The sequence below is a fragment of the Aptenodytes forsteri genome, unplaced genomic scaffold (genome assembly GCF_000699145.1).
Source record: "Aptenodytes forsteri isolate BGI_AS27 unplaced genomic scaffold, ASM69914v1 Scaffold255, whole genome shotgun sequence".
In the NCBI taxonomy this organism is placed as follows: Eukaryota; Metazoa; Chordata; class Aves; order Sphenisciformes; family Spheniscidae; genus Aptenodytes; species Aptenodytes forsteri.
The window spans coordinates 9,632,881-9,658,748 of record NW_008794888.1 but is presented as its reverse complement, the minus strand read 5'-3'; the positions used below and the strand labels follow the sequence as shown (position 1 = coordinate 9,658,748).

Below are 25,868 nucleotides of genomic sequence, written 5' to 3'. Positions count from 1 at the left end.
TTTTTCCAGAGGTACATTTCTCTGAACATACTAGTGCCTTGTACAGTTACTGGAAAGGAAGATGTAAATAAATACACAGGGAAAGAAATGACTCTGCCAACGCAGGTCTCTAGTGAACAATAACTGTCATATCACACCACCTCCTGCCCTCCTTCCTCATGCATAACTCAGCAAAGGGTGATGTGACTGGCAGACTCTGCTCGGGCTGCCCTGCACGGCACAAGCGGAGAACCAAAATCACCTCTTACTCCGTGGGCAGATTGAGAAGTCTCCTGTGGGCACTGCCGTGAGTTGATGGAAATGCAAGCTCCTGCCATTAGCAATCCCTGCAGACCCGAGCCTGGGACAAAAGGTGCTGCTTCTGCTTCTGCTGACGTTAGCAGTAACCCGAGGAACTCAGTATCTTTTAGGAAATGCTGGGCATCTCACAGAATCAGTCCCCCTTTTTTTTTTTTGCAGTAAGCCTGTACTTGTTTTTTTTTTGTCCCCTTCCAAACATACACAATGTGCATTTTTTTATTCCACTTTTTTCCCCTAATAGGAGAGAATGACATGATTCTGGGTCTGTATGCAGGCATGCAAGGCTGCCAGTAGCTTGCATGGAGTACTTATTTAATGGAAGTGAGGTTGGTAACAGATGGATAGGTTTGTAATAAAAGACTTCAGAAATTAAGAACAGGTTTAATTTATCCGATAAATATGCATGTAACTTATTCTCTTCCAGTCTTCACTTTCCAGTTTTAAAGCAATGTTTTGGTTTTGCACAAAAACCTGCAACCTCTGTTGTGCAAGTACAGTGCAGGGATTAGTGTATGCTTAATCTATTAAATTCATATGTGGTGTTTGAAGTAATTATAAATTGCTGGCCTGAATGTAAAAGCTGGTCATAGAAGTCAAAGAGATTTTCACATCAGCATTTGTGGATGTACGTAACTATTGATAACAGGACTTGCTAGTGACAGGCAAGTACTTTGGATGCCAACACTGGGATGTGCAGGTAATTAAATAAACGTATCTAGAAAGCTTCTCTCAACAGTGCATGCTGAATAGCTGATTTGACAGCACATGACGAGCTAGAATTTCTAGAGCACTGTTGATCTGCAGTCTGAACTGGGACCAAACCATGATGCTCATAATTTCTTAGAAGAGACATTAACTCTTTCTTTCTGTGTCTGAGTGTGATATTTGAATATTCAGATATGCACTGAGCTTAGCCATTGTGGCCCATTTCTGTTAATTTCTAGTTGGGCAGTGTTGCACCAGGTACATGTGGTTGTACACGACTGCTTCTTCTGTGATTGTTCTCCTTCATGTGACTTCCTAAAGATGCACAAATAACACACAACCCCTTTTTTTTTTTTTAATTGAGAAAATCTGCCTGTATAGAACTCAAGAACAGAAATAGAGATGTGAAGAACCAGATGTCCATGCAAATAGGCTGAAGGAAGGCACATTTAATTGCATTTCAGTTCAGGGACAAAGTTGCTAGTACTCTTGTGCCTGTCTGCACAGGTGGCTGGGCAGTCCTGCTCGTGGTTTGCATGGCTCTTGTCTTACACAGCAGCTGCAGCCCTGAGCTGGTTGTTTCATTTGTATGGCATATGAATCTGGTGTTCCCCCATTCTGCACATGGGCCATGTGGTTGTAGAGGAGGTCCTCAAAGTGGCTGGGAACACTGTTAGAAACTGCATTTCTCCTGGAAATGCAGGAGGGGAGAGATGCTGAAGAGCTTGTAAGAAGGTAGCATGAGGAGCTGGAGTGCTCTTGGTAAGGATATAAGGGGAGGAATTGCTGACGTCCTGACAGCCTAAAAATGTGTTTTCTTGGTTGCTTAAGCACATGGCAAGTAGGGAAGTAGCTAGGAGAAAGTGCATACTGTCCTGTCTTTGATTGTAGCCTTGCTCCCAGGTTTGTCACATCTTCATCCAGACTCTGTTTTCCATGACCCATGCCATGAAAGTTGTTTTATTGCCACGTGGGTCCAGAGGTGTCTACTCTACTGCTTTTGACTGACGTGTAGCAGGAGTATTTATTTGGTTTATTGAGGGAGGTGAGGAAAGGGAGGGGAGGCACGTAAGTAAGTGTGCAAGAAGCTGGCTATTGAGAAGTGTTCTGATCAGGTAAGGAGGCAAAAGTACAAAGCATCCCTTACAGTGCTGTAGTCTTACGCAAGTGTTAAGGAGGTGTCTGCCTCACTGAGAAGCATATGGGTACACACAGATGTAGTCCAGAAGAGAGAGATCTTTCTGAAGGTTTCTCTGTCAAATGTCCAGGATGTAGTTTGATACTGGGGCAAAATGAAGCTAAGAAAATTTCATCTGGGAAGGAGGGGCTTGGGTTGGACATACCAGTGAGATGCAGAAAGTAGAGCACCAGCATTACACAGGGAGTTTGCACAGAGAAGCCCAAGACAACAGAGGTGACAAGAGTGGGAGATTTTGATCTGAAAAGAAGCTGATCAGCCAAGTAAAGAAACCAAACAATGCTGGAAAGCTCATGTGACAGCCCCAAGCTTGGAGGTCTGAGCCTGCCCAGGACACCTTACCAGGTCCAACCCAAAGGCCATGACCATGTGTGCGGGCTCCTGGGAGCCCAGCAGAAGGACTTGTCTAGGCTGTAGGTCAGCTGTCTGGTGCATATTCATACCTTGCAGTACAATTATTTAAACTCACATTAGCTCCTTGGCTTTGCAATTATATTTTTATTCTTCACAAGATGTTCTGCTTTGCAGGGTCATGAATATTTTCTTTGAGTCACTAGAGGTCATTGGAGTTACTCAGCCCTCAAACTAGCTCATCCCTGTCCCACCAAAGATGTGTGGGACTTGTAAAACATGCTCTGGATTGCCATATTGCTTAATTATCCTCTTAGCTCTAATGAAGTGCACCCTGAGTAATGGTGCAATCACAAACAACATGTTCTATAATTTGGGCCATCACCAAGAACTTCTGTTATCACTAGACTCATCAAGGTAGTGCTTCAGAAAGCTGAAGGGCAGTATTGCCTAATAAAAGAAAACATTTAGGCACTGAGAACATAGCTGGAGGGGACCAGTGCTCTGACATGAGCTGTGTTAACAACATGCCTCAAAGCTCTGTGGTGCAGGTGTCTGGCAGGAAGAGCTAGGTGTCCCCTAGGAGGCCAAATTCTTCTCTTACATTGCTGCAATCCCAGAAGACGCAGAGTATTTGCAGAGAGGCAGCATTGATTGCTGAAGTAACCAACGATTTTTGTTTTCATTTTGTCCTGTCAAGCACTGGTAAGGTAAACTGGGCTGTATAATGGAGAGTGCTCTGTCTCTGTTTTTGAAATGGGAAGAAGAGCCACCTAATAACCTGTCTCTTTTCTGGATTTTTTTTTTTTTGTATCAAGGTTGTCAAAAATTGATCCAAGGTGCAAGGATACTGTGGTTAGATGAATATGGGCTAGATTTGGGACTGGGGATCAAAATGCTGCTGCGCAGTTGTTTTGCAGATGTCAAGGGCTCCTGGGAGTCACCAGTTAAAATTCCTTGCTCTCCTGTGATGGTTTATCAACGTGAGCTCTCTCATCCAGTGACATATCCCCTCTCAGGATATGGCTAAATGATCCTTTCCAGCAAGGACTTATCCCAGCTCTCACAAAAACACTTCTGAGGCACAAGCTTTTGGCCTTCAGCCTGGATTGGACTGCAGTACATGAGAGGTATTTCCCAAGTGACTCCCAGAGAAAGATCTGTGCTCTTCCCTTCTCCCACCAGATCTTTGCCTGTGCTCGTAAAGTCTTACTTCAAGCCAAATTGTACTGAATGCTCAGCTAATGGAGAAGATACCATTTTTTCTGAGTGAGGTAGAAATATCCCTTCCCCCAATGTTGTGCATAAATGCATTTCCTGGGTGGCGGCATTTCTTGCGGTTCTGAGCGAGTGTTGTCATGGACCTAAGCTGGGGGTGGGAAAATTGATCCCCTCTTCTTATCGGTCTCCCATCTTTCTCCTGCAAAAAACAGGACTTATCACGTGTTGAGGGGAAAATTTCTATGGACGCCCAGAGTTTAAAAAAATATATTGGCTGCAGTGAGAAGGTTCAAGAAGAGTTCAGATCCGGACCGAACTTTGAAGCCATTTCCTGCGTTGGTAATGGACTGGGGAAAAAAAGAAATCCTGGCTCTTTTAGGGGAGCTTTGGATCTGTATCTGAACTTTGCGAGCCTGGCCTTTCCCTATGTAACAGCTATTTTTCTTGTACTCAGAATGATGTACAAGGTGTATAGTATGGATATTTATATGTATTTTCACCTCCAGCTAACAATACCTGCTTGAATTTGTTAGGACTATTTTAAAAAAGTGCTGAAGGGAGGAAAATTGCGGAGGGCACTGAATGGTTGGGTGTGTTGCTGAATATTTTAAATCTAAAAGTTTTCTCTAATGCAGTTTTGCTGGTCTTGACTTTTCTTGCAAAGGAAGGGGCCTCTTCTCTCTGAAGGAGTCAGTCAGAGCCGACTGGGGATCCCATGTGCTCTCGGTCCAGGTCTCGCAGCCTCCAGTCAGTAGTGCCCTCAGCCCTAATGCGTTTTACTCCACCTCAGGATCTGACCCCCTTTGTCTGGCATCACAAATCACCATCCAGCCTTTCTCCCAGCTTCCCGTCTCTCCGGGTTTCGCCTGTCAGCTCCCAGTTGTTGTTTTATCCAGCTCACTTCACTGCGGGTTTACTTAGAAGGTGATAATCTTGTGGGTAAATTTAAGGAGACCAGCAGATTTGTGCAGAACTACTGGACGTTGCTGTAGGGAAGGTTTTCATTTTGGTGATGAAAGCTGGAGGTTTTATACAGCACTGTCCTCTTTGAAAAAGGGTGATGGCTTGGCGTACGGGGCTTGTGTCTTGGACCTTCCAGTTGAATGATGATTAGAAGTTGTATTTACATGTAAATTAAAGTCTGTCCTCTGTTAACATTCCAGTTGCTTCTGCCTCTGGACTTCTCATCCATCTATCATTTGTGTGCACTGTGAGCACAGTGGGAGCGAGATACATATTTACTGTCACTATGCTGCTTTTAAATTGGGCTGTGTAAATTGGCTGGAGATACTTGCTCTTGCTTTGGGAGTCTCCACACATGGTGGTTGGTGGCATTGTCATGTGACTTGTGCATTTTGGTTTCTCAGGCAACAGCATGGGGTTCAGATGAAGACACCAGGAGGTCCTGTCAAAGTAAAGGGAAAACAGAGGTAAGTTTTGCTTTGCTACAGTGATGCTATGGGTAAATTTGTTTGCATCATGTGAAATCCACACAGGGAGCATCTGACACCAGCTTGAGCTTGTAAATTTCCAGCAGTTTAGATCCACCACCACAAGTGTATAAGCACCACCGAGCAAGCCATTTCAAAGGCCCCCTGTCCAAGTTATTAGACTTGCTCTGCATGAAATTTAAAGGTGATTCCACTGCTGGAGAGGACACAATTTGTGACACATCAAGGAGTAGAGTGGTGGCAAGCCAGGGGTAACATCTTGCAGTGGGGCCTGAGGCTGGGCAGGTTGGCTTAGTCTCGGTACTCAGCAGTGAGCCGCTGGCATTCGGCCACGTGGGCTTCGATGTTGTTTGCAGTTAGAGTTCATCTTTGTATAATTCGCTTGAACATGAGAACTGAATCTGCTAGCACACTGCAGTCTGTTCAGGTGGAATATCACAGAGCTGCTTCGGAGGCAGGTGCAGTCTGTTAAAATGCAGTTTAAAGCAAGAATTGCTTGAACCAAGATATGCTGTCCCTGAAGTCTGGAGTTCACAGACATTTCTGATTCAAACACAGGTCCTTTCTGCCCCTCCTCTGAGAAGCTAAAACAAAGCCATCTATCTAAAAGCAGGAAATATTTTGATTTTTCAAATGTGGTGTTGGTACTGTTCACAAATCTTCAGGCCTCAACCGAGAGGGTGTCCTCTTGTCCTTAATACTACACCACAAAGAGTTCTCAGCCTAAACTAACGGAGTTGGACAAAGGATAAGAGAGGGTAAGCATGATCTTTGTTTAGACATGGACAGTCAAGCAGAAAGTGAGTGTGTTGCTGGCCCAAAATGCTGGAATTTTGCCAAGTTCCAGCTCAGTGCTTTAAACACAGGATGATATGATCTTCCATTGACCACGTTCTTTTTATATAATAAATTTTGTGTGATTACTGTATTAACTTGTATACACACAAAAAAGCTAGCTTGAATTTTGCCAGATATGCAACAATTTGCTTCATGTAGCTGTGGAGAACAGGAGCATGGGTATCCTAGAACATGTGTTAGAGTTTCGTGTAGGATCTACGTTATGCAGGAAAACACCATGGAGGCAAAATGGGCTGGGTTAGGTGAACACCAAACATGGCCAGCCACTAGAAGAAGAACCCAACAGAAGTTGGACAAAATTAAAAACCCCCAAAACCCAAGACATGAGGAATTTTTGAATTTGTAGTCTTTGTACTTTGAAATGTGTAAAGAAAGGATTTTGCTCTTTTCTTCCATTATAAAGTTTGTGAGATTTAAATTGTATCCCATTGCTCGTGAAGAATTTGAATTTATAACCCAGAATTATTTTCTCAACCCCTGGATAAAACCATGCATTTGACTGAACAAATTCTAGGATAATTTCAATTTATCTTTTTTACTGTCATGCCGAAAGAAAGCAATGGTCTGAGTATCTTTGCTGCTGCTGCCTCCTCACACTGCAAAGAGTTTGCCAAAAATTTCATGAGGATAATGCTCTGAACAGCTGAGTTTATGCTGATTGTGATCCAGAGCTTGAAATTGTTTGGTGGGCGCAGTGGCCATGGGTGTGAAGTTCTGAGGAACAATAATTAAGCAGACTGTTTGTTAGATACTTCTTGACATACAATTAATGGCAGAGGTGTTGACTAAGAGTCTGACAAGAAAACATGAAACTACAAACAAAGGCAGAAGGATTCTGCAGTAGCTGAGTAAACTCAGATCTCCCAAGTCTGTATCTACTCTAACCTGTGTGTCCATGGCTGAGTCCCCTTGGGGGGAGTCTACACATTCATTGTTTGTTACACTGCAGAGAAATGACTTAGCGCTAGCTCCAAAAATACCGAGTTCAGCCTAGCCAGCTGGTGAAGTGCTCTACTCCAGCTAAGAAGTCCGGTTCTGACCCAGCATCTCTGCCCTTGGCTGGGTAAATGCAGCAAGTGAGGGCAGCACTAACGTGAACATTTCTGATTCTGCTGTGCAATGGCGGTACAAGATCCAGAGCTCTGCCTGCCTCAGCTCTGCTTTGTCAAAACTTGACTAATGGCAGTTTTCTACCTAGCACAGATGATTTGATGATAAATATGTTATGGATTGTCAGGGACTTAGATATGTGGTGATAGAGGCTAGAAATAAGAAGGACCTTTGGCTCTTATATTAATTCACAGTGTAGTTTGTGTAAGTTATATGACTGGTACATTTTTCTTGCCGATTTAATGATGTATGTATTTTAGGGTGAGGTTTTCAAAGCCACCTAGTGTATTAAAATGCCTTTTCCCCCTTCATTCTTAAGCCTGTTGATTGTTTGAATCTAAATCAGATTCTTCCTGCTGCTTAGAAACTATCTTCTAAAATTCTTAGAGCTTTACCATAAGGAAAATAAAAAGTGCAAGAATAAAAGCCACAAAATGCATATCACAGAATTATAATTATTATGGCATGATGGGTACTCCACATTTGCATACCTGTTGGCCAGAGAAAAGGGAGATGAGAAATCTGGGTCCCAGATTTGAGGTTAGAAGGTACCATTAGGTCATTTCTTCTGACACCCTGTGTAGCTCTGGCCACAAATTTCACCTGCATATGCCTAAATTGAGCTCAGTAACTTGTGTTTGGCTGCTGCACCTTTTTGAGGAAGGCAAAAAGTTTTGAACTGAAGGTCTGAAGCAAATGGGCTGACTGTGCGCTTTGCTGGCTTGTTCTAATGGCAGATCACCTCCCTGTTAACAACATGTACTTTATTTCCTCTTTGGATCTGGCTTCAGTTTTGAGTGGCTGGGTCTCATTTTGCCCTTCTCTGCTAGATTAAGGAGCCCTTTAGTTACCAATATTTATTTTTTACAAAGGCACTTATATGCTCTTGTCAAATCAGTACTTAGGCTTTTTGATAAAGTAAAAAGCTGAGTTTTCCAAGCCTCTTTCTCTAAATCATTTTTCTACTGCCCTTGAATATTTTTTGTGTCTGTTTTCTGCACACTCCAATTTTTCACCTGTATTCCCTTGTCAAGCTCTCTAATGCCTGAGTGTGATTAAAACAGTCTTCCACCTCTTATTCACCCTCCTCTGTTCATACACCTGGCAGTTTCATAAACTCTTGTGTCATAGGAGATCATGCAGAATTGCCTAGCCACTGTGACCACTAAATCCTTTTCACAGTTGCTAGTCTTGGGATGTAATCTCCCAGTCTATACATAGAGCCCTTTTGTTCCTTGCTCTTTAATGCACAATATCTTACAAAAATTTGTTTGTTGGGTCCAGCTCACCAGCCTAGAGTATATCACTATATATATAGTGAGGCTTTGGCCTCACTGGTAATTACTATTTGGGTTATCCACAAATGTTCGTTAAGAAGAATGTTGATACTGGGCTAGTACCAGCCCATCTGGGACCCTGCTAGAGTAGCAAGTTTGTGAATGATTTCACTCTGAGGACTTTTTTCAGTCCAGTAATTTATCAGATTTTAATCCATTAACATATATGTTCTTGAATCTGATTTTAAAATTAACTCTCCGCAATACGTCATGTGGTATTAAAACAAACACCTCAGAAAAGTCTCTTTCATTTATGTCATATTTATCAACCAAAACTTGTGGTTTCCTGAAAGAATTGTATATGCTTTATTTGCCATGTCTCTGGAGATCCATGTGGGCTTCCACTAGTAATCATTCTTATTTTTGCAGCATTTATAAAATGTATCCTGATCAGCACCTTAAAACTGTCCCCTGGAAAACATCCACATTACTGAGAGACAATGCAGAGAACAAAGCCAGTGTTATGCTGCCTTTCTTTCTGTCTTCCAAATGATACCGCCCAGAGGTTGTGGTTAAAATGAGTGATGGATAGAGCAGAACGGGAAGAGGTGTATTTAATTTCATTAGAAGTTGCTCAGCTTCTAGTTTGTAATTGGTTTGTCTCTGCATAACAGTCCACATCCACCACATCTAAGGAATTTTGTCTGGCATGGAAAGTTGTGGCTTTCTAAACAAGAGCACTTTGGTCTTTCTCGTGTCTAAGCACAGAATTATTTGTTAACTTTCCAAAAGCAGCACACTGTCATTTCAAAAAGTGAAAGGGAACTGTTTGTGAAAACGGCAGTTATCTAGCTCTTACATGCTGCCCTAAGAGCTTTGTGTAGCCAGGAGAAAGATGATGCTCTTCTGGAGCAAGAAAGAACCAAGAGAAACGTCTGATAGGCATCCAGCTAGTGGTTGTCCCACTGTATTGCCAGTATAGTTTCTCCCTTTTCTTGTATGATGTCCTGATACTGAGGGGTCTTATGATTCACACAAGGTTACAGGGAAATCCTAGCCCAAGGCTAGAGCCCACCTAAATGGGTTTGGAGCTAATGGAGGAATCTGCTGTTTCAGGCCTTCAAGTGACTCTGTGCCACACAGAGGATGTGCCCTCTGGTTATCTAGTTGAGCTGGGAATCTCCACGCCACTTACGAATAATAGGCATCCAGGTAGGACAGGCATCATATAAATCCCCAGGCAAAAAGAAATAACCGGGAAGCGGTCAGGTATTTTTTCCCCCCTTTGTAACTGTTCCTAGAGATCTGAACCTACAGTCCTAGTACTTCTGCTAAGCTATCAACGTAGAATCAGCCCCCAAATTTGATTTGAAGTCCATTAAAGAAAACTTGGCTGGAAAAATCATTAGCAATTCTCTTTGCTATCTATTGCACTCAAAGGAGAAAGACAGTTTGGTCAGGGTATTGGCTTAAACTGATTAATAGAATTGTTTGTCCAAAGAAATAAATACAGATATCTGAAAGCGTGTTAATAACAGTGCTCAAGAACATGTTAGGTCTTGATTATTTTTTAACAAATCGGGATGAACTGCAACAGATAAATGTTTGCTGCACTCTAAAATGTCATTGAAGGGGTAACGTGGAGTTCTGCCGGCTGATCTCTGAACTGCAGGATGTGCTCCAGGAAGGAGTTTGTGTTTCTTTACTGAGGACAACAGACCATCTGAAACAGCTGTTTTTCTCATACAGCATGTAACTGTGTTTTTAATCTATGATTAAAATGTATCAGTATGTGATAGAATAGTGTTAGCTAAAAAAAAAAAAGAATTAAAAAGGAGATCTCTGAAAACAGGACTTGAGTGGTTTGTTCAAAATAAAAGGGCAGTTAAAGTAGTGCCTATATATGGTTATACTTTCAAAGAAAAATACATCTGTACAATGAAATTAAGGGCTTATAACATTTCAGAACTCCAGTGTTCAGAGATGACAGATGAAACGACTCAAGAAGCACCTACAGCTGGCTTATTCGCAGCATCCTGAAAATGTCTTTTTGAATTTTTCCTCAAACCGAAGCCGGCAGGAGTTCAACCCCTCCATTTGCTGATCTGTCCACACGAATGAAGGGAGTAACAGGGCACCACTCTTGGTTCTTGGGTTTGAAATGTACTTTCAAAGCAGCCTGACATCTGTATGAGCTAGAAAGAGGCCTGGTCCTGTCTACAGTTGTGGACATTACAGCACTCACAGACAGACACATTGAAATCTAAACGTTGAAAAACTGCAATAAATGAGGATAGACTTAAACTGCAGGGTGGGTGGGTGGTAGGGAGAGGCTTCAGTGAAGTTCATTCTCTTAGTGACTGTGAGACCCTGTGCCCTGTAGGGTTGAGCATTAGAAGTCATGTACTCTTCCAGGAAAGGAAGGGTCATTAGACTGGAGAAAAGTGGTATCTGCTCAGTTTAAGGCCTTATCTCAAAAAAGGGACCAGTACCAGGTAATTTTGAGGAAGAAGCAAGAACCCCAAAGTGGGTAACATGCAATTCGTAGGAAAATTGGAGATATGCTTAATGCTCTGGCGATGAGCCACAAGTTTTTATCAGCTCTGCCATATATTTAATAATAATTCCAACTAATATAACTGGGTTATTCTCATTAACCATATAAATACCCAGTCTTCCCCCTTTATTTAAATCCTTAATCTCTTGATCCCAATAATATCTTCTGGTGATGAGATTTGCAGACTGATCATACACGGATTTAACTGTCTGCTCCATAATGTGAGAGCAAGATCCAAACACTGTCTCGTCTGGACAGAGTTGGGTTCAAGCTTGCCAGATTTTCCAGCTATATTAAAGCCTGTCTGAATTTTGCCTCCTGCATGCCTAGAGTTTTCCAGCCACATGGAAGAAACTGCATTAAATAGCTCCTATTTTCTGTAGCAGTTTGTGAGATCATCTTACTAACCAGTTGCCTCAGCTACGAATTGTTGCAGAGAGTAGCGTGTTGAATAACTTTTCGGAGCAAATCCAGGTTGGTTTAAAGAACACAGAGAGGAGGCTATTCCTTGCTAGTTATTTTGAGAATAGGGTAGAAAGAGGATCTAATGTAAATCTCACCGACAGTGTCTTGAGAAAAATCCTGCAAGCCGGAGCATTTAAGTGGTTTGGTTTCTTCTTTGCTTTTGTTGGAGGTTTTCATAGACTGACATGACTGATGGTGGGTTCAACAGTAAGAAATGCCAGATGAGCAGAGTATTCCTCTTTGGGCCAGGCAGGCTAGAGAGGTGGGGTCTGGTAGTTAGATCTTTGTTGCTGTCCTTCAGGATCTCCTCTGACTAAGTGTGTGACCATGGCAAATCCTTTAGCACCTGTGTGTTTTAATTCACCCAGCTGAGAGAACAGGGCACATCTGTTTCAGAACATTACTTAAAGCTGTATAAATTGCTTTGAGACCAGTGGATGAGACGTACATGTTATTGTTGCTCTTCCTTCAGGAGCATGGAGCGCTGTTACCACCATCAGTAGGGCAGGTCCAGGGAAAATGCCTACTCAGCTAATTCACAGGAATAACTACAGTTGGATATGGCCCACACCTAGAGGCATCGTTATCTAAGCAGAGTGGAAAGCATCCACAAGTCACCCCAATTTCTGCCTCTTACAGCCAATGAAATAATTAGTGGTCCTGGTGCATCCAGTTCCCTGAAGAGTACCAGCTGTCAAATGTTTCCAATCTAACACCTCATCCATACTGCCTATGCTCTTTTGCTCTTTGGTAGGGCAGTTGGGAATGGGCTGGAAGTCACAGATTAAATATTCTGGTGCAGGTTCAGACATCAGCAGATATATTTGCTCAGTATGGTTTCTCCTCTGTTTCAATAAATAACTTCTGCTTTGGACTGAATGGGCACAAATAAAACCATGCTTAATTAGGCTAAAATAACACAATATTTTACTGGCTTCCAGCATCCTTACCAACCCAGGCTACTGTGCCTTGGAGTAAAGTGTGCAACAGATGGATCACTGCCAGTAGACTCCAGAAGACCATCCAGCACATGACCTCGCAGAGAAATTCTTTTTTGTGTGCTATCTTCTCGGCTGGGAAGATGTTTATAGGAATAGAAGTTTGTTAATCTGTAGTATAGCTCTGTGCAGAGGAGGGAATTCTGCAAATTAGGATTTTAGATTTCTGCAGGACAGAGTTTTAATTAGGAATATATTGAAGTATCTAGGCAGGAAAGGGTCCAGCAACATAGGTGGTATTAGCTGGCTTAGGTCAGAAGCTATGCTCAGACTCTGCACAAAGCAGAGAAAGGTGAAAGTGGAGGAGGAGCAGATGGGCACTCTCTTATTGTGTGAAATCTGGGTACAGAGCTGCATTCTGGGTTAGATGCCAAATCAGTCATATTCTGAAAACAAAACCTTGTTGGGAGAGGAGCTCATACCTTTTTTTTATAGCATCCCCTCAAGAATTTCTAGTACTTGGCAGTTAAATATATAGTGGTCCTAATATTATGTGGGATTGAATAACTGTGCTCTACAGAAAGAGGAATTACTTAACCCGCTCATGAAATGCAGACATCTCTAGGGCAGGGAATAACTAACAGGGCTCACAGCACCATGTGACAATGATGGGAGAGGGCAGAGAGGCTGGCAAGCCCTTCGTTTCATTAAAGGAAGCGATGAGACCTCTATTCGCAACACACAGCAGGTGGGACGGTGCTTCTCAAGGTCCTATTTGATAGACTGATGCACAGTTACCGTGACTGATCTGCTTCTGAAATAAGAAGTGCTGAATCGACCCAGCTATGAATTCAAGCTCTCATTTTTGGGTGCCAGGCATTATGTATCTGATCCCTGATACCCCTGCTGACTCAAGACTGGCAGCACCTCCTCCGTGGCACTCTGTAGCCTCTGCCCGGGCTGGGCGAGTGCTCCTGGGCTGGCTCTGGAATGCCGTCCCTCTGATCTTCCCCATTCAAAAGCAAGCCCCAAGTCATGCCCATGCAGTCGCTTGTCTGTGGTTAATGCTGGTGGGTTTTTGCTAAATGCCATCCTTCAACGAGTTGATTTCCATACAGCAAATGAAAGGAGATAGCACGTAATCCAGCTAAGCAAGCCTCTTCCTTTCCAGGTGATAGGGAGTGTTTTTACACCGCTGAATCTTGCAAATGAAGTCTTCAGGGAAATGATCAACAGCATGGAGCGCTGTGAGACAGGGAAGTTCGCAGAGTGATTGCTGCTTACAGAAGGAGAAGCGGTGTCTGCAGCTGTAGGCTCAGCTTAGTGGCAAATTATGATCTATTGGAGGGAGGAAAGCAAAGCAGCCAGGATAACCCAGCTGAGGTTGTTATTTGTTAACAAGTTTCCTTTTCTGTTTACAGTAGAATATAATAGACTGCCTTTGCTTGGAGCCCTGTGGGGGCCAGTCATTAGCTGTTGCTCATATCCTCTCCTCTGAGGTGGCCCCAGAGCCCAGGGCAGGCAGGCTGGTGCCAGGCTCGCAGTACATCTCTCATCAGGGCTGTTCGGATGAACCTTGGGGCAGGTGGCTCTCGAGCCTCTTGCACTGCCTGTGGGAGCTGCACACTAGTCTCGCACCTCCCATTCCCTGTGTGTCACGTTAGAAAGTCCCTGCCTTATGTGGCCTCTTCCTCCCCCCTGGCTTAACTCCCCAAAGATGCTCAGGTAGCCTGATCTGCAGTCCACAGGTCTCTGGGTACGAGGCTGTGGGGAAAAAGACTGTGGCTCTCTCCAACAACATGAAGGATGTTTTCTGAAAAACAAAAGCCAAGTGCAGCCTTGTGCTGCCACCCCTACGCCAGCGTGGGATGACTGGAGCCCAACACCTTTGGGGACTGGCATGTGGAGGGAGTTGCCTATTTGTACCAGCAAATGGTCATGCAGTTGAGAAGAGGAGATTTGCTATTTCTCACTGGCCTGGCCTGAAAGAGAAACTCCTTCTGCCATGGAAAATCCTGAGCACACAATCCTTGTGGGAGGCAGAAAGTAACAATCTGTTCAAGCACAAGATTCTCCTGACCAGCCCGGCCTATTGCAGAGAAGTTCCTGCTATTTTCCTGCTGGCACTGGTGTGAATTATAGTGCAGATGGACCCACTGTCCTTCACTGGAGTTTCTGTCTGGGTAATGTTTTCTAAGCTGCAGCATTACTGGGTAAAATAGGTCAGAAGTATCATCATGAAAAGAAGGAGGATTCCTCCTCCAACCTAAGCAGAGCACAGAAAGAGGCACTTGTGTAGCTCATACAGAGTCAACCTGATGGATAACATCCTATCCAGGGACTGTGCAGGGCTATGATTAGAGAAATAACCAACAAATTGGGCTTGCTCACTTAGACCGCTAACTCCCTACAGCTGTGCCCTGCTTGATGCAACAAGCTGCAGTCTGAGTTAGAGCTAAGGAAGGTGTATTCCAGCTGCAATACAGGTAATTTTTTTAATGTAATAAATAACCCCACAGTCTCTTTTTCAAAAACCCTTTGTTTCTGTCTTGTGTCCCTATAGGAAGAGTGCCAGAACTATGTCCGTGTGCTGATTGTTTATGGCAAGAAGGTTTTTACCTGTGGTACCAATGCCTTTTCGCCGGTGTGTTCCAGTCGACAGGTCTGTTTTGCCTCTTTTGCAGTGATGGAGAGGGCTGGATACGTGCTCTGGGGAAGGCCAGTCATTTGGCAGGGCATCATGGCTGCAGAGAATATGTTCCAAATGTAGCTGTTCTGAAATAGTTTTGGGCTTGTTCTTTGGGCCCCTTTGGGCTTCTTTGGGGCAGTGGGTGTACCTGCAGGTGGGGAGCAGAAAACTCATGTTATGGGTGAGCTGGATCTGGACAAAGTGCTGCTCATGTGAACCTTGGGTATGCTGCTGAAAATGGGGAATATAGATAGGCTTAGCTGTGAGCACCTCCTGAGCTGAATACTTAAATGTTTCCTTAAATAAATGGCAAAACTCCCTTTGGATTCAAGGAAGGCAGGAGTGGGTCCAGAGCAATGTTTATTTTTACATTTTTTAATGCCAGTGTACATTCAGGAGGTGTCTATGGAAAATTAGAAACCTGTGCTAGCAGCAGGAGCACCTGATTACACCGAGTGGGTTGGGGCGTACAGGCTTTATTGGCAGGGGAATTACTCTTCTTACAAAGCAATAGGATCAGCGAAGCTTAGACACAACTTCTTACATCGGCAAACGATGGATGTAAAGATCAATTTACAGTCACTGCTGGCATTACTTTCTTATAGCTGCCTGTTTTTTTAAAATTGGGGTTTTGCTCATCGGTAGTCATGGGCGAACTGAACTCTTTATACCAGTAAGAAAGCCAGATGCTCTTTAAATCACCTCTTCTCTCCTTTTAAATACAGGTAGGAAATCTTAGCAAAATCATTGACAGAATTAATGGAGTGGCTCGGTGCCCGTATGACCCCCGGCATAACTCGACAGCTGTGATTACATCACGAGGAGAACTCTATGCTGCAACTGTAATTGATTTCTCTGGACGGGATCCTGCTATTTATCGCAGCCTTGGAAATGTTCCCCCACTTAGGACAGCACAATACAACTCCAAATGGCTCAATGGTAAAGTCATGTGGGTCGTATCTGAGAAAGAAGTGTATTAAAGTCAACTTGCCAGGCTTGTAAATCTTTTCCTCTATTTTCATATTGGGATCCAGAGTTACGATGGGGAAGGGCTTCCGGTGCAATAATCGATGCAGCTTAGAAGATGTTTAAAAATAACCTGGAAGTATTTCAGAGAAGTTGATTTAGAATATGGAAAGTGGGTCTTGCAGGCTACTTAACACATATATGGGTTTCTGTCTTGTGAGATGACCAAATACATCCTTTTAACAAGAAAACCACTCAAAGATTTGAAGATCAAAATGAACTTAAAGCAACTTAAAGCAACTGTTGACCCAGTTCTGCACAGTGTTAAGCACCCTCTACTTCCGCTGTCTCAGCTGAAGATGGTTGGGTTCAGTGCAAGATCAGTCCGAAAATGAGAAATTTCACAGCGAGTTATGTTCCATGTAAACCCATGCTGTTGTGGATTTATAGTTATTAAAAGCAGCTGTTACCCCAGTGCGATAATACCCTGCATCAAGCAAGCTATAGAATTTCAACCAGTAATTCCTGCACTGAGTCCACACCTTCTGTGCCCCCTTCTGACTGGGGCAAAGCACATCTTGTCTGAGCAGACTGTAGTGACGGAGACCCCAGTATTCCCCCTCTCTCCTTTGACCCGGGTAAGTTAACAAGATATTCAGAATCTTTGCATTGGATTTCAGGACCTTTCAATCAAAGATACGAGCAGTGGGACTGTGCACTCTCTGGAGCTTAATGAGACTGAGCTAGGCTTCTGCAGGCATATTGAAGTCAGTATGGAGATCCAGAGTTTAGGAGAAGGATGTCATCAGGCAAGACTGTGAATTAGGACCAAAAAGCAGCATAACCCGTATACACACATTAGATGTATGTGCCTCTTGTCTGCACATGAATGAAGAATTCAGAAGGAAGTCACATTGGAACCGGGGAGTTTAAGGAAAGACAAACAGAAACTGAGTTTCTAGTCTGTGATTGGAAAAGCTAACATGACTCTTGGATTTATAACCTTGCGCAACATTGGTGACATTGAAGTAATTTCATCCTGTTCTGGCTACTTTTCAACAAGAAACAGAAAACTTGAAGATGATTCAGAGAAGAGCCATGGAGTGATTTGAAGCTTGGAAAGCCTGCCTCACAGTGAGAGGCTTAAGGAGCTCAATTTATTTATCTTTCTGAAAAGGAGATAAAAGGTGTTTTGTTCATGATATGGAAGTACTTACATCAAGAAAAGATTTCTGGCAGGATAAAGTTCTTTAATCTAGCAGACAAGTCATGACAAGAGCCTGTGATTGGAAGCTGAAACCAGATAATGTCAAATGGAAAAAGAAGTACAGGTTGCAGCTGGGGCAGTCTTTAGTCATTTGAACAAGCCACTGAGGAAAGCCATGTGACATTGTCCAGTAAGATCAGATCTCCTTCGAAAGATGTGGTCTAATTCACCTGTTAGTTACAGGATCCGATGGTGGAATTACAGGGTGAAATTCTCTGGTTCGTGTTAGACAGAAGGTCAGATTGGTGATCACAACGGTCCCTTTAAGGTTCACTGTTTGTTTGAAGGAGAAAGTTTGATGCGACATGCTTTGCAGTGCCCTGCCCTCTGTACCATCGTCTGCCTCCCAAACCTGCCTTGCAGCAGCATCAGCTCCGACTCTGTTCTCCTTTCACTCCTGGGCTGCAGCACTAAAGGAATTCTGTACTTTCTTTTTTTCTTCTTCCTTTGAGCATTACTCAGAAATGAACATTGTAAAAGCACCCTATAAAACCAATAGGGGTTTTTTTGTTCAGTCAAATATTATTCATTGGCCAATCTTTTCCCTTTGCCAAAGAAATTGTTGGGATAAAAGACCGTACACTTTAAAGCTTTGTTAAATACCCAATTAAAATATTCACTGCAAAACCAATTCCAGGTTCTTTTCAATTCTTGTGAAAATAATAACAATAATTCTAGGAGAAAAAGAATTAAGGAGAACTTGCTTCAATACTGTCAGTCAGTGGTGTAGTTTTGTTTTACGGACATAAGATAATCTTTTGTGCCTAGAAACTGGAAAAGCTTCATGATAAAAGCCAGATGTGATTGCGCTGGGAGAGTAGATTGAATGTTTCAGTGCAGCAGTCTGGGGAATCGGGCGGATGCACGCAGCATATTTAACACATCATAAGGTGCACTTCAGAAGTGAATAGGTGAAGGAACCCAATGGGAAGGCTTTATGTTGTAAAATGAGTATAGGTACAGAGAATAGTCATGCATATGCAAAGTGTTGAACTCTGCTTTCACTGAAATCAGTAGCAGCTTTGCCAATAAAGTGGGGAAACAGTGGGGTCTTTCCACGATCTGAAAAATGGAACTAGAGCTGTATCCCCATATATCATTATTCCCATCTACTGTTTTTATGTCCTCTGCTGACTCCAAACTCCATGTGGTCCCAGCTTTGACAGCTTGCGTAAAGGGAGCTGGCAGCGCAATGCATTGAGCAAGTCAGTGAGCACGGATTGATTTCTGACCTGTATAAATATCTTCAAATGTTTGTTTTTCAGAGCCTAACTTTATTGCTGCCTACGACATCGGTTTATTCACCTATTTCTTCTTCCGTGAGAATGCGGTAGAACATGACTGTGGGAAAACAGTGTATTCTCGTGTGGCAAGGGTTTGCAAAAATGATATCGGAGGGAGATTTTTGCTGGAAGATACATGGACAACTTTCATGAAGGCCAGGCTGAACTGCTCCCGTGCTGGAGAAATCCCTTTCTATTATAATGAATTGCAAAGCACCTTCTACCTTCCTGAGCAAGATCTGATCTATGGTGTCTTCACTACTAATGTGTAAGTTGCACTGGTTTTACTGCCCTTCTTCTATCCCCAGCAGTCTGAGACTGACAATATCCTGATTTCTTAGACAGTCTGAGGATTCATTTTTGAAACATTCTTTGGTTAACGTGAAGGAATCGGTAGGTCTGTGTTATCCATCATGGCAACATAGCCTTTAGGACATTTTTAATCCATGGTTCATAGATTCCTGGAGTCCATAAAAGGTGACTGTGCAATTCTAGGGTAACTTAATTTGATATAAACGTGGGCTGTGACAGCCTTCGGACTTTTTGTAGTGGCAATGCTACTTGTGTAGTTCAGAGAGCTGGTCTCAAAATGACCCAACAGAAAAGCATAATTAATTTTCAGCCAGGTTAACTGCCTGGACAATCCGACACAATTGTGTGAACGCTGGGGCTGGCCCATGAGATGGACAGGTACATATGCTTGGGAGAGAAGGACTGGAAGGAGGAGAACAAGGCAGATGGGATCACAACAGCCTAGACTGAAATCAACATAAATTGCTGTTGAACAACACTTTATAGAAGCAAGGTCATGCGGCCCACACAGCATTTGACATTTCCAAGGGGGACTGTACCTCTGCTACAGACTGTTTCCGGTCCACAAATCAAAAGCAGCGTTGGAACTCCGAGGGGAAGGCACGATTTCTGAAACTTCATAATCACCTCTTCTTGGCTTGATATTGAGAAAACTTGTAATTGGAACGATTTAGTGTAGCTGTGAAAGCAGGAAGAAGAGGAGTTAATTAAAAAACATATTAAAAAACTCATAATGTATATTTTTCAGTTAGGAAAACTCAAATAACTGTTTCTCTGAAGCCCAAGGCTAGGATGATAAGTTTCAAGCTATAACCAGTCTGCATGGCATTGAGTTTCAATAATAGGTGTTCTCCAGGGGGGTGTTATCCCGATGTGTAAACTAGAGAATGAAAATCTGAGTTAGTTACTCCACATGACAAACACTCATAGTGCCTTTCTCATGCTGGGTAGCCCACTTCTTTGGGGTTTTTGTGTGCAGTGGAGTACTGTTTAATATGAATAAGGGTCTGGTCCCAAGAAGCCCACAGCAAACCAAAGTAGTGAAGCCCCACTAAAGTACAGGCCTTCCTGTTTTAATGTGTCACTTGCTGGTGTGACAGGGCTTGAACTTCAGCCCTTGAAGTCACAAAGCATCAGCGCCAACTTCTTGAGCTAAAGCACTGTTGGGAGTTTCACTATGAGAGTCAACAGAGCCCAAATGTTATTCCTGCTCTGTAAATGCCAAGAAGTAGATAAGTGTTTGGCCACCCTCATCCATCTTCCATGTTTTGTTTCTGCACTACTGTTGCCAACGTCAGCCAAAAGTGAGCCAGTGGAGAAGCAGCTAGAAAAAATAAACATGATTGAGCACTGCACCTTCACTGTGGACTTTGGGGAAAATCTGTCCTCGGATTGAAAGGAGCATAAGTCTTTCTCTAAAAACACTTAAAGGATGTTAGCCAAAATTCCTGAACATTAAAAGGAAGCCTGGCTACTGCTTTGGACATTTGAGATGACACTTCCCGCCCCCCACAATCAGAGAGGACTTCTATGCCCATAGTGATAATGTTTTATCTGTCCATTTGTCCATTCATCCAGCCAAGAACAGAAGTTGGAAATGGGAAAATTATCAATAACTGTATTATATTTATCAAATTGGTATCATTTCTGGAATATAAGGGGGAAGACATAGGCTACCTCTGATTGGAAGAGTTCCCGTCGGCTGTTTCTGTCTCCCAGGTTTAACGTGAGACATGATGAGTGTTACCCATCTCCTCTGGGTTACACTTAAGTCACTCTTCATACGTTACGGGTGTACGTTCTCTCTTGTATCTTCAGAGGACAATATAATATGTAACATTTGTGTAATTGAAGAAATGAGTTATTGATAATAGCTGAAGTTAGATCAAGTAGCGTTTTGGGTCTACAACACGATGTTCTTTTGAGAGTTCAAAGAGAAAATGTTCCAATCTGTCATCCAACTAGAGAAACAATAGTAATTATTCTTTTAACTTCCACTGGGACTTATATCATGCTGCATGAGCTCTGCATACCAAAGAGGGTTGATGTATGCTCCAGTCTGAGTTTCTTTATAATAGAATACCCATGCACCACAAAGCTATGATTTTTTTGTTTAAAGGTATTTTTATTTTGAAAGGATCATGTTTAATGCATTTAGGGTCATCTTATAACAAAGGGGTATTAGTGGTTGTGGTAACACCCACATACAGATTTATTGCTTCATGTTATGTTATACCCAGCTGAATCAGTGGGAAAGAGAGCTTTTTGGGGAAGCTGCTGATGAAATATTTAAGAAGTTTTTATTAAAATTTTTCTGGGAGGTAATGGAGATGATGTTAAAAGCTCCTTGAACTTAACCCATTCTCTAAACCACCCAGTTAATCACAGGAAGCAGGAGGTGGGAATAAAGAAGGTTGCACTTCACACCAGGACAACACAGGGGCCAGCTGCACAAGTTGATGTCACTGGCTTGAGACTGGGATCAAACTTTTCATAGGAAGGGATGGGAAATATGCCAGGCCACAGACGGAAAGGAAAACAGGCCACAGATTCCTGGAAAACCTCTTTCCTTTCTCCTCTCTAGCAAAGGGAAAGGGCTAAATTGTGGAGTCCTTAGCAGGGCCCTAAAAATATCATTTCTTTTTTTTTAAAAAAAAGTGTTTTTGTTAGACTAGCGGGGTTTTATTCTTTCTTTTCCTTTTTCATTTTCTTTCTCATTCTCTTTATTTTTCATGTGTGCCTCAAGGCATTTACTTGTCATCCATCATTAGCTTTGTCTTAAGAGCTGCCGTCTGTGAGCATGCACTGCGTCAGTGGTGTTCAGACAAAAGTGGAGAAAGGTTCACCCGGCGTTGCTTTGACACGTTCAAAGTGAGCTACTCCATCACTCCGGGGATAGAAGGGGCAGGGGCAGGAGCGGAGAATGGGAAGGCAAAGCAAGAAGTTCTTCCTCATGTTGTATTGCTCGGAAGAAATATGCTGTGAAAGAATCTGTTCTTCTGCTTTCCAGCCTGGGATTGTGGAGCAAGGCTTTTTTTTGTGTGAGAGAGTGTAATTATTGGTTTAGTAAAAAAAAAGTGTTCTTTTCAGAGAATTCAAATTGCTTTAATTAGCAGAAAGATACATACAGAAGGGCTTGGGTTATTTAAAAAACACCATGATGAGTCAGTCTCTTGTGCAAACCCTATTTTTAGTTTTATTCTGGTATCTTTTTCTCTAAATGTTGTTCTTTTCCTTTAAAAAAAAAAAAGCAGGGGGGAAGGGGAGAGCTGGGAGCAGGTTTGAATTTCAGGTTAGCACTTAGCAAACATCCCTCTTTGGGCTGGCTTCCCTGAGGTGCCCTCACCATCTGGGAGGTGCCCTCCAACCCTCTTGAGGCAAAAGAGGCTGAGCCTGCTCAGGACCTTGCAGAAATGGGTCCTCTGTGACTGAAATGGGACAGCAAAGGCCGACTGATCTGTGTGCGAGCCACAGAGACTGGGCAGCAGAGCATCCCTAAAACAAATTCCCTTCCAAAGAGTCCTTCCTACAGCGGCAATTCCCTAGCCATGCCTCCCCTGGCTGGTGTGTGCGTGGTAAACAGCCTGCCCGAGACAGATGCTATTCCCAGCTGGGAACACAAAGAAGTGAACTGTGATCACTGAAAACAGGGGCTTTCACATATTAGCAAGACCTTTTTGCGTGCTGAGCTGCTGTAACAACCAGCCTGGTTTGCACTGTCACCCTTTCCCTTCCCCTGCATGCGTGTGCGTGCATGTGTGTATTTTATTTTTATATATATATAAAAAATATTAGGGGACATATTTTATAGCTGAAGATTTCAGGAGCCTATAGAAACAGAATTTCACCTTGAGAAACACCAAGAGATTAAAAATTAGGTTGTTTGTAATGAATAAAGATGGATGAGTTGTTAAAAAAATAAAAACCAGACACAAATAATCCATGCAAATTAAACTGTATTCACCTTTCTTGTCAGAACTACTTCCGTGGCCCTTAAATCACAGACATTTTAAAACCAAGCTTAAAATTAATTCTCAAAATTGTCATGCAAGCCATCTGCATTTTACAATTTATTTATTTATTTTTACTCCCTGTGAGATTGGTATCACTGTACATCTACCTAGCAATTTATATGTATTTTATTTGAGTGGAGTTTGATGTCTGTTATGATGAAAATGTCAATGTTCTAATGATGAAATTGATTTTTTTCTCCCCTTTTCCAGAAACAGCATAGCTGCCTCAGCAGTGTGTGCCTTCAATCTGAGTGCCATTACTCAGGCATTTAATGGCCCTTTCCGTTACCAAGAAAACCCAAGATCAGCCTGGCTGCCAACGTTAAACCCCATCCCTAATTTCCAGGTACTGCTGCTGCCCTTCAGTTTACTCCAGTCCCTTTTATGTTCTGTCACTCCAACGGGTTGATTTGTGTGGGGCTCATTTTTCCAGGTAGACCCACGGTGCAGACAAATTGTATTTCTCCACATTTATGAGTGGTATAGTCTGTGGCACTCCTTGTCACATGTTATTGAGACCACAGGATTCGTGGCAAAAATTGAATGGTTTTACCGATAATAAGAATGTTCAGATTTTTTATAATAATGAATAATTTATATCTCTGTTACGCTCATCACTGACACGTGAACTCCGAGAATGTGATCCTCACAAGGGGACATAGAAACATGTCCCCACTGAAACTGGGAAGGATTGAAAGCTGAAGCCGGACAAAGTCAAACTAGAATGGAGACAACCTATATTTTTAAACAAGAAAGGCAATTAACCACTGTGACTGTGTAAGGATGTGATGAATTTTCTATCACTTGATAGGGCCCCTAAGGCTACCGGCATTTCAGTGCAAGACACGGTAGCTCAGCCAGAAGTTATGGACATGTTGCAGCAGTAATGGTGGAAGAGGACACATGAGGATGGTCACAGTGGTTCCTTCTCATCTTAAAAAAATTTTTTTTTATGAGTAAGCAGTTTTCCAGGGTTATGAGTTAAGGCCAATTTGAAAATTACAGAACAACTTCAGTCACTTTATGCCCAGATTCAGTCAGTGCGGTGCAGAGTATGTGTGTGACGACCCCAGCAAACCTGAGTCTTCTGAAGCATGAGCCCATTTTACAGCTCAGTCCCTTCCCACCTGGGGAATCCTAGGGAGGATGGACTTGTCTTCCTGTCCTTGCTTCCCTGTGGTGAATCATTTCAGCCAAATTGTGTGAATCTGGCTCTCATTTATTGTGGCAAAGGTGCTGAGGCTGCCTGCAAATGCCATCTGCCTTCAAGCTGGTGATGTCAGGGACCTTCCAAAAAGGACTCTGCAGTTGCCTGAAATCACAGCAAGAACAGATGGGAGGCAGGTCCACGCTGCAGGCAGGGACATGCTTAGGTTCCTGCTGAGGAACCTGATTTCTCCCCCTGAATTCCCTCATAGCACCTGAGTAAGGGCTTCTGCCTGTACAAGGTGGGACAGGATTGGGCTCTCAATCACCCCGTCAGCTTCGTGCACTCAAAACCAAGTACCAAAGCTTCACTGAAGGCCCAGCCCTGCCAAACATGGCCAGGCTTTTTTTTTTTTGCCTTTTTTTTTTTTCTGAGTTTAAAGGGAATATTAAGGTTAACTGAGAATCAAGGACTTTCTGTCCCTTGCTGGGCTAACCCAGGAGGAATAGAAAAGGACTTTGGAAAGCATTTCCATGTAGTGAAAAGTATCAGATAAAATGTGGAGTGCAAAGATTGCAGCAGCAAGATGAAAGAAAAGAGCCAGAGGAAAATAAGGAAAGGAAAAGGAGGTATGTGGCAGACAAAAGGTAGATTGCAAGAAGAGATTAAGATGTTTTTCAAGTACAGGAGGAACAAGAGGTCAGTGAAGGGCCTTTAGGAGATGACAAGGGTAATTTAGCGACAGAAGAGGCAGATACTGCAAAAAAAATTAAATTAATTTTTTTGCCTCAGTGTTCACAAAGGAAGATGAGGGAAGGATGCCAGATTTTTTTTCTTGCAGAGAGGAAGGAGAAATACTGAAGGATATAGAAGATCAGGGCAGTGCAGATAATCAGGAAATTAGAACAAAACAAAATAAAACCAAACCAGAAGGATGCTGTGTCAGCACACAGGCTGCCAATAGACCAAAAGGATTATCTGTGACTTGATGAGAATAGAAAACAAAACCAACAATGACATTCCTGCCACTGGGACTCCTCCTTCAGTGATGCTCTAGAAAGGAAAGTGAACGGGAAGAAAAGCAAGACAGTAGTGTAAACCAGGAATATAGGAGACAGCAGAAGAGAGAGATCTAAAAACTCTGGGATGAGGCAGTCATGAAATTAAAAAGACCACTGCAATAGAAAAAACATTAAAACCCACCTGAGGACACATCAAAAACCCACTGATGTTTCCTTAGTCTGGCTACTCAGGAAGATGCCAAAGTTGATAAAACGTGGCCATGTTCATAGGTGGTGGGAATTAGTGAACCCTGTTCACCTAGTTCACACAAGCTCCAAAATATTGTAGGGCTTAGTACACCAGCTGTTTGGATCCGTATTTATTGTGTAAATGTGAGCTAAATTCCTGTCAACTCATTTTAGCACGTCGTAAGGGAAGCTCTGCACGGTGCACCTCGGAAAGGCAGCCACACTGCAAAGAGTTGCTTTGATGCATATTGAGAGTATGCACATGGGAAATTTGTACACTGTAGCTGGAATGCTGTAAATTGACATCCTAATTCACAGTATAGTAACTTCTCTTCCAAGGAAAGCCCAAGCACCTGAACCCAAAATGAAGGAAAAGAAATTTGTGGGGTTTTTCTAGTGAAATTACTCAGGTATGAGCATCACTTAGTGATGTCATCTGTCTGGCCTTCTGTAAGGCCTTTGACACGGTCCCCCACAACATCCTTCTATATTATTTTTATATATATATAT

The 25,868-nt window shown here is 42.8% G+C and overlaps 1 protein-coding gene across 1 annotated transcript in view; it reads left to right on the top strand.

The window, feature by feature from the left end:
- The window catches only part of SEMA5B (semaphorin 5B), a 186,166-nt gene that overhangs the window by 102,793 nt on the left and 57,505 nt on the right, over positions 1-25,868 (top strand). The window contains exons 5-9 of the mRNA XM_009274988.1: positions 5,143-5,205; positions 14,995-15,093; positions 15,846-16,059; positions 18,619-18,904; positions 23,172-23,307. Of these exons, the coding sequence (XP_009273263.1) occupies positions 5,143-5,205; positions 14,995-15,093; positions 15,846-16,059; positions 18,619-18,904; positions 23,172-23,307 (798 nt within the window). The remainder of the gene's footprint in view (positions 1-5,142; positions 5,206-14,994; positions 15,094-15,845; positions 16,060-18,618; positions 18,905-23,171; positions 23,308-25,868) is intronic.